Source organism: Propithecus coquereli, unplaced genomic scaffold, assembly GCF_000956105.1.
Source record: "Propithecus coquereli isolate 6110/MARCELLA unplaced genomic scaffold, Pcoq_1.0 Scaffold73, whole genome shotgun sequence".
NCBI lineage: Eukaryota > Metazoa > Chordata > Mammalia > Primates > Indriidae > Propithecus > Propithecus coquereli.
Window position 1 is genome coordinate 117,113 of NW_012153396.1, and position 7,844 is coordinate 124,956.

Below are 7,844 nucleotides of genomic sequence, written 5' to 3' on the forward strand. Positions count from 1 at the left end.
CATAATTAAGCAAAGGGATTAAAATCTATATACTACCCTAGTATAGGTACTTTTATTAAAAATATATATTCTTCCAGGCTTTCTTTCTCCCACTTGAAGAGTTCTGCTGTCTGACACAGTGCCTGGGACATAAAAAGATACTCAGTACATGTTCATTGATGGAATACATGAATGGCATTGGTTACTTTAATTTTTCTTCATAAATCTTATTCATGATTCCACTTGAACACTTTCTCAGTGCTCCATGCATGGTTTTCTTTATAAAACCCAGAGTTAGATGTGGCATATGAAACCCTCTTAAATAATGAATTTGGAATTAGTGATTTTGAGTTTTAAATATTTTCCTGCTAGATTTTTCACCATACTTTTGATATTCTTACTTTTTAAATGAAAGGTCTATGCCTTTGTCCTTAAAAAGGAGATTCAGAATTTAAAGCTGTTGGAAGAATTGAGAAGGAAGTACCCCAGACATTTTAAGGAAAGTGCATCATATAGATCAGGAGGAAGAGAGCTTTAGTATGTAGTCACTAAACATGGGGAAAATATCTTTTGATCCAGTAGCATGTATAACAGATTAGATCTACACTAAGAGTGGGAAATGGAATTATAGATCATTCGAGTGCTTTGTATTTCACTTAATCATGTTTTAAACCAGTGATTCATACTGAATGATAAAGCCACATTTTTAAGACCAAACTCATGAATATGTGTAAAAATTTCTCATGTTCCACTTATTCACATACTTGATTTCCACCTAAAATTGGAGATAGCTATCCTTTTCTCTCAGAATAAGCTACCTTATCATTTTCAATGACTGCTATAATTTTATTTTATAATTTATTTCCATTCAACTCTTGGGGGGGTATGTGATTAATTGGTTCTTAAAGGCCATCTTTTGGGTCACAGGCCTGAAAGGCAAGAGTAAGTAAACAATAATCCTAGCTGGATTAATTAAATCACTAACAACTTAAAACCGTCATTATAAGATACCTCATCAACTATAATAAAACAAATTTAATCATAGTTGCTACTTTCTGGAATCCTTTTTAGGCTCTCCATTATTCTGCCTTGAAGGGCAGTGCTGCATTGCTGATTCATAATCTAGGTCTTAGAGTATTTTCTTGGTGTCTTTTCTTCTCTAATGTCTGAAGTTCCCTTCATTTCTAACCACATTTTCTTTTGTTTTAATGTGATACTTTTTTTTCTGAGATGCAGCATTTACCCATTTTTTTAGTATTAAACTTACTTTCTTTGCCTATATCAGAGATGAAAATGTTAACCTAAGACTAACTGATCAGGTCACCAGCTATTGCTAAAATAAACAATACATGGTTCCTTGTGTTGACATTTAATACATTGATAATCGTTCTGCTCTCCAGAGTTAAATTTTCCTTTATATGATCCAAAGTACATTTTTCCAGTATATTGATGATTATATAACTACTTGGTAAACTTAAAATCTAAAACATTGCTAAAATTAAGAGATTACTTAGCTTACTTATCATTGATCAACCAAGTCTGTCACTTCATAAAAGAAGGCAATTATAATAGATTAGTTTGACCAGATGTGTTCTTCACAAAACATCTTGATTATTAGTCTCTAGAGGGCCACAAGTGGATTTTGTGATGAGTTTTTCTCCGGCATAGAAGCAAATTTTGGAAGTCTTTTCATTTACATCTCTTTTCTTTCTTTCTTTTTTTTAAATGTGACATCAAACTGGCCCTTTTTCGATCTTTACTTCTTTCTCTTCCCTTAGTGAGAACTGGTAACTAACTGTACCATGATTTCAGTCAACTTATTTGATAGTCATTGCTGTTGATTTATTTATGGTACTAGAGAATGAAAGTATTCAGGACCAGCTTATATGAATGTTTAGGTTAATTGTTTTGTGCTAAATTTTCTATTCTCCCCTAGTTCTTTGCCCTTATGCTACTGTTGGGCATTCTCTTTACTTATTTTCCTTTTTAATTGTTGGAGATAAAGTTAATAGGACCCTTCTTTCATGAGATTTATCAGTTATTACCTGCTTTCCTATCTCTTTAATAAAAGGAAAAACATGTTTCTTTATCTTTCTGTCAATATATTTTTTTCACATTTTTTCCTTTTCTTTGTAGATATTTTCAGATAATGCTTGTTAAGAATTAAGGACCTGGGCTGGGCATGGTGCTCACGCCTGTAATCCTAGCACTCTGAGAGGCTGAGGCAGGAGGATCGCTTGAGTTCAGTAGTTCAACTCCAGCCTGAGCAAGAGTGAGACCCGTCTCTACAAAAAATAGAAAAACTTAGCCAGGCATCGTGGCACACGCCTGTAGTCCCAGCTACTCAGGAGGCTGAGGCAAGATAATAGCTTGAGCCCAGGAGTTTGAGGTTGCCATGAGCTGGGCTGACGCTGCGGCACTCTAGGCTGGGCAACAGAGCGAGACTCTGTCTCAAAAAAAAAAAAAAGAATTAAGGACCTGGGTTCCCGCTTCAGTCTTTCACTGACTGTGTAACCTTAGGCAAGTCACTTAAGCTCTCAAAACTTCCATTTCCTCGTCTTTAAAATGAAATTATTTTGAAGTCCTATTGTAACCTTATTTCTCTATTCATGTTCTATATTTCTAAATTTATGCCTTATATTTTCACTATTGCTTTGCATCTCAATTTGTCTTCCTACTCTTACTAGTTTTTTCATATGATTTACCATCAGAATTTACTCCTACAGTATTTTGTAAAAAAGCATTAGGGTGGGGAATGCTTCAGAACTCCGAACTTTCAAATTTTAGAAAAGCGATATGGTATTTATAATAATATGTTTCATAACACCAAAATCAAACATTTTAAATATTTCTGTAGCAAAGTGTTTTGACTATTCACATTAAATGGAATTTATGAAGACTATAAACAGCCTCATATCCTTTCAGGTTAGATTTGCCATCATCAATCAGTTTTGGCCCTAAGCTTTAAAAAAAATGAACGTTATTTTCTGAACTGTTTTGATTTTGGAACTGTGGATTATGGGCCAATCATATTTTTCTACTGCTCCTGGATTTCTTTTCTTATAACTTCTTATCTTACCTTTATGATTTAAGTTTCATGCCTTATTGAAAAACTTGAGTTCTAATAATTCACTTTTCTGGTTTCTTCACTTTTGCTTGGAATCTGGAACCAGTTTTTGATTGCTTTCATTGAAGGCTGCCTTTGTCCTTAGACTCCTTCCTAACTTCTTCATGTTTATAAGAATCAAAACTGCACTGCCTTCCAAAGAAATGCTGGAATTCTTTAGACAAGCCAGTTATCCTTTATGCTACCTCCTGGAGAATCCCAGTTCAGTTCAAGCCTGCCGTCATCCCAGGACGCTGTGTTAACCTGCTTTCAGTTTGCAATTTGCTGACCCCCATTTTTTGCCTCATGTAACTTTGCTGCTGTATTCAGATAATGCCACAAGATGGTGCCCAAATAGCAGTGAATTTCTCTTTCTTACATTTCCAAGTGCCAGTCAGCTTCCTAACCAACTTCTTTGCCCTTAAAGTACAGTCAAATAGAGTATGGGAATTTGTAAGGGATTCTGCTGATTAGGAAAGATATGTCAAAATAGCAAGTGTTAACTCTAAATTCACCTTAATTTCTGTAATTCCCCTGGTTCATGACTTGGAAAATCTTTACAGCCACTGTCAATCTGGAACAATAGCCGTTGGAAGGAAGCATTTAAGCTTATCATCAATGATTTAGGCTTTTCACCATTTTGTAGTATTAAGCTAAAGGACCAGCCATGCAGCTAGAACTGGTATTTTGGCACCTAAAGAAGTGCTTGGGCCACTAAACCAGGTATCGTCTGTATTTTCTCAGGTCTTGGTGAAAGTGTTAAATGGAGAGCCAAGCTTCTATGTTAAAACTGAAGATGGATTACCCAGATTAGTACATCTTTTTTGTTGTTGTTTTTAGAAATAGTCATTAGCTTTCCTCCATTATATGTGGTCATTTTTCCATATTGGAATTGTGTATGCCAAAAGATTTCTGGCCTCTGGGAAGTGCTCTGAAAATATTGAAATTTGATTTGCCTCTGAAATACTTTTTCAGTAAGGTTGTAGAGGGGAGATATGATTATCTCAGGGGCTACTATTTCCATTGAGCAACATGGTAGAAGAAGAATATCAATACATATTCTTGATCCCTATTGAAATATTTGTAAAGAGCAGTAAACTGGGAATAATGGGCAATTATATCGACACACTAAACACAGTTAAAAAGTAGAATTAAAATAAATATGTATCAGCAAGACTAGAATCTGGCGTCCTGCTAGATTCTGACTTATTCTGTATACTTTTAATTTTTGTTAGCCCCAGATCTTTCTCTTTCTATTATATAGCAATAAATGTAAAGACTTATGGTAGTATCATTTCTACTTATAATACACTTGGAAAGTTAAAGATATTAACTCTGGGAATCAGGTAAGAGAGCCTGGGCCCCAGGATACCCACTTGTCTCATGATTAAAGTTTGCCTTGTAATTTGGATTAAGGGAAAGTCACTGGTCATGTGAAATATACAACCATGTTTAACAATTTTCTTATTTACAGAGAGAAAACGGTTGGAAGCCAAGCAACGGGAAGACATCTGGGAAGGCAGAGACCAGTCTGCAGTTTGAACATAATGAAAGGGATAATCAGAAAATGTTTCCATAGTCTTCAGATAAGAAGATCCTTGCAGAGCTCTGTGTACATGCAGATATGTATGTTATAGAGAAAAAGAGATCAAGACAAGGACTGACTGGGTATTGAAAGAAGATAGACTCCTGTCTTCACTCCTAAATGCAGTTCTTTGGAATTGCCCTACTGTGGTGGGGATAGCAGGGAGCCATCAGCTAGGAAGAAACACAGAAGATGTGACTTCCAAGAGTCCTCTGGACAGGGCAAGTCATGTTAGCATGGGTCACACTTCCATGATGTTTAAAACAAATACGAAACAGAACAGAGGATTCAAACCTGCAATGATGGGAGATTTAGGCCCTGCAAAGACAGAGCATTCCTTACTACCTGACAAAGTTGAGAGAAGCAGTGTTGGGAGCAGGGGAGGGGGCGGGTAGGGAACAGTTAGTACCAAGAGACAGAACAGTGTCTGGTGTACTTGGTATACACAGAAGCTATACTGCCGGTTCCAGAACTCCAAAGTTGGTGAACTGCAGCAGATGTGGGTATTTAGACTCCAGAGTTTGTACTGAGCTCAGTGCCTGGGGCTCTTCCAGCTGCACCACAGCCAGGGGGCATGCCAGCTTTATTCTTGTTAGGAAGCCAGCCTTTGGGAGCTGTGTGCCAGTTCCAGTTTAAGCAGTTATGCTTAAGAGGGAGACATTAAAGCCCATTTGATGACATACATTGCTCTGTTACTTGTGAATTTTGTCATTCCCACAAAGAAATAGGAGGGTAGCTGTCTTCTTATCTTCATGCCTATAATGCTGTGCATGGGTTAGCTGGATTTGTTGCTTTTATTGAACCCTACTGGGTAGAGAGCCGATCATCTCTCTGCCTCAGAGTATACTACAAAGATGACAATCCTGGGATTGATATGTGGTAGTTCCTTTTCCCTTTCTTGTTCTCCTTGTGCACCCCCACACCAGCCTCTTGCCATCTCTGTCAAATCTGACATCCTGCAGAAGACATCTGGCACACAGCGTGTTCTTGGTATGAGCTTCTCAGCCTGTGCCAGAGGCATTTGGCAAGCAGCACCAGACTATCTGTTACAATGACGAGCAGGCAGGATAAAATAAACACCTTTCGGCAGTAAGAGATTTCCTAAAGGACATGGGCAAGTCAGAGCCATCATCTCATATATACATTCTCAGTGTTTTTAGAAAGTAGTTCTGCACTGAAGAAATGGTAGCACTAGACCTTAAGCTGCTGACTTGGCAAGAAAGTGTCTCATTGTGCTTTCAACTAGGGCAACAGCCTCATTTTTTAATGATTTAGTGCCCATGACAATGATGGATTATTAGCATTGCCTAGAACATGGTGGAATGGGGCTCTGTTCAAATGTTTCTTAAATGACGCTGGCCTTGGGTCTTAGTTCTGAGCCAAATATCCCTCCTGCTATTCAGGTCTTAGAGCCCTCTCATAGTTCCTCAGCATTGTTTTTCTCATTCTTGGTTGGTTTTGCATGCCCCTTATTCATGTTCAGTGACTCCATGCCAAATTTGGGGATTAAATAAGTTGTTCTCTTGACCCTCTGTCCAGTACCCTTCTCTTTGGCTTATAGCTGCAGGACTTGTGCTCTCTGTCTTCACGGAACAGACTTCTCTAAGATAGGCAGGTCTGTTTGAATGGCATGGCTGCATTTGAAAGGAAATGCAGGGAATTGCAGCCACACTTCATACTTAATGGTGTACCTCTGAGCCATACCTTTGCTGTGCTTTGATTCAAGGCCAAGAATAACCTTGGACAGTAAACAAGACATAAATGTTCCTCTCACTTGCCTGTGAGGGTAGTCTCTTTTCTGACTACATTATAGCTTTTAGGGACATTGTTAATGACAACATATGGCCCCATGTTTCTTACCCAGTTTTCTTATAGTTCTCATAATTTCAAGAAGTTACTTTGGTTCTCATTTTAATGCTATAGCCTATCCTTTTTGTTCAGCTAAAAATCAGCCACCTCTAACTTACAGATTAATCCTTACAACCAGACCCAAACAGTTTTTATTTTTGGCCAACACTTAAAACTTAGGAAGTGCAACTGCTTCTACCATTAGTAGAGAATGTGCTTTTTAGTTATATTACTCCAGTAGTGGGATTGATGTATACTAGCTAGAGGTAACAGGTCCTGCCATGGCCCAGCACAGACTATATCAAGCTTGTCTAGATGGGAATCAAATCCTTGGCCATATCTAAACCATGCCTTTGTAAGCTGGGTTAGCTAGAGAGCACCCTGTAGCTGCCACGGGCTCCTTTGTTATTCGGGAAGACAGCTAATATACTCTGCTGTGCATATATGTGCTGAACATCTAAATCCCAGGATCACCTGGGATTTATAATAGGTACATTTCCCATGAGTTCAAATATGCTCTTCATAGAGTGAAAGTCTTTGTAGAATAAAGGTAAATTAGGCTTCTGAAGAGTAAGCTGAGATTCTTAGCACTTTAGTCTCCCTGAGGCTAAACTATTCTGAGGTGAAAGTCTTCTGACATTTTTGGTTCTTTCTGGAATTTGTTGGTTGGTATTCTGTTAACATTCCTCATCTAGTTATAAGTCATGCCAGCCACCAGTCTTCCCATGTCCTGCCCTTTCAACTCAGAGGTATAACAGTGCAACCCTTGTATAGCTTTTTCCAAGAATTAGAAGTTGCTGCACCTATCAAACGTGTGATGTGGGCAGCAAGACTGAGATCAGAGCCAGTGGCTGTCTGCCTGGCCTGCTTTTTCTGGCTCTCTTGGAAACTAGATCCAGCAAGAAGCTGTGGGTAACCTCCCTGCCTGAATCTAGTCATCAGTCACCACACGCTGCCCTGCGAGCTGCACATTCTTTCACAGACCATTAGCAGCATGTGCGAGTATAATGTTGTTACTGTTTGGGGGTATGTTTGCTGGGTCCAACAGGAAATCAGTCCTTCCCTTGTTTACCTAAACTGCCACGCCAAAATACAATGCTCCCTCTGCCTAATGAAGGAGATGAGGGAGTTGAGAAGAGAGAATGTTGGGGAGAAGGAAGAGAACACTTCTTTGTATTCCTAGAGAGTACCCCAGAACATGTCTTTTTTTATTCCCTAAGGAGGGGATTGTAGCTCTTGTGACGTGGGGAAGGGAGTACTGTTGGAAATCTGCCCCATCTGCTACCATGTATTTTGGCTTTGCAGTCTCAGTTGTAAAAGTTTACA

At 38.5% G+C, this 7,844-nt stretch overlaps 1 protein-coding gene across 1 annotated transcript in view; it reads left to right on the top strand.

The window, feature by feature from the left end:
- Window positions 1-5,352, top strand: part of R3HCC1L (R3H domain and coiled-coil containing 1-like) — a 29,631-nt gene extending 24,279 nt beyond the window's left edge. Inside the window, exon 6 of the mRNA XM_012661786.1 lies at window positions 4,560-5,352. Coding sequence (XP_012517240.1) covers window positions 4,560-4,627 — 68 coding nt within the window. The 3' untranslated portion in view covers window positions 4,628-5,352. The remainder of the gene's footprint in view (window positions 1-4,559) is intronic.
- The last annotated feature ends 2,492 nt before the right edge of the window (window positions 5,353-7,844 follow it).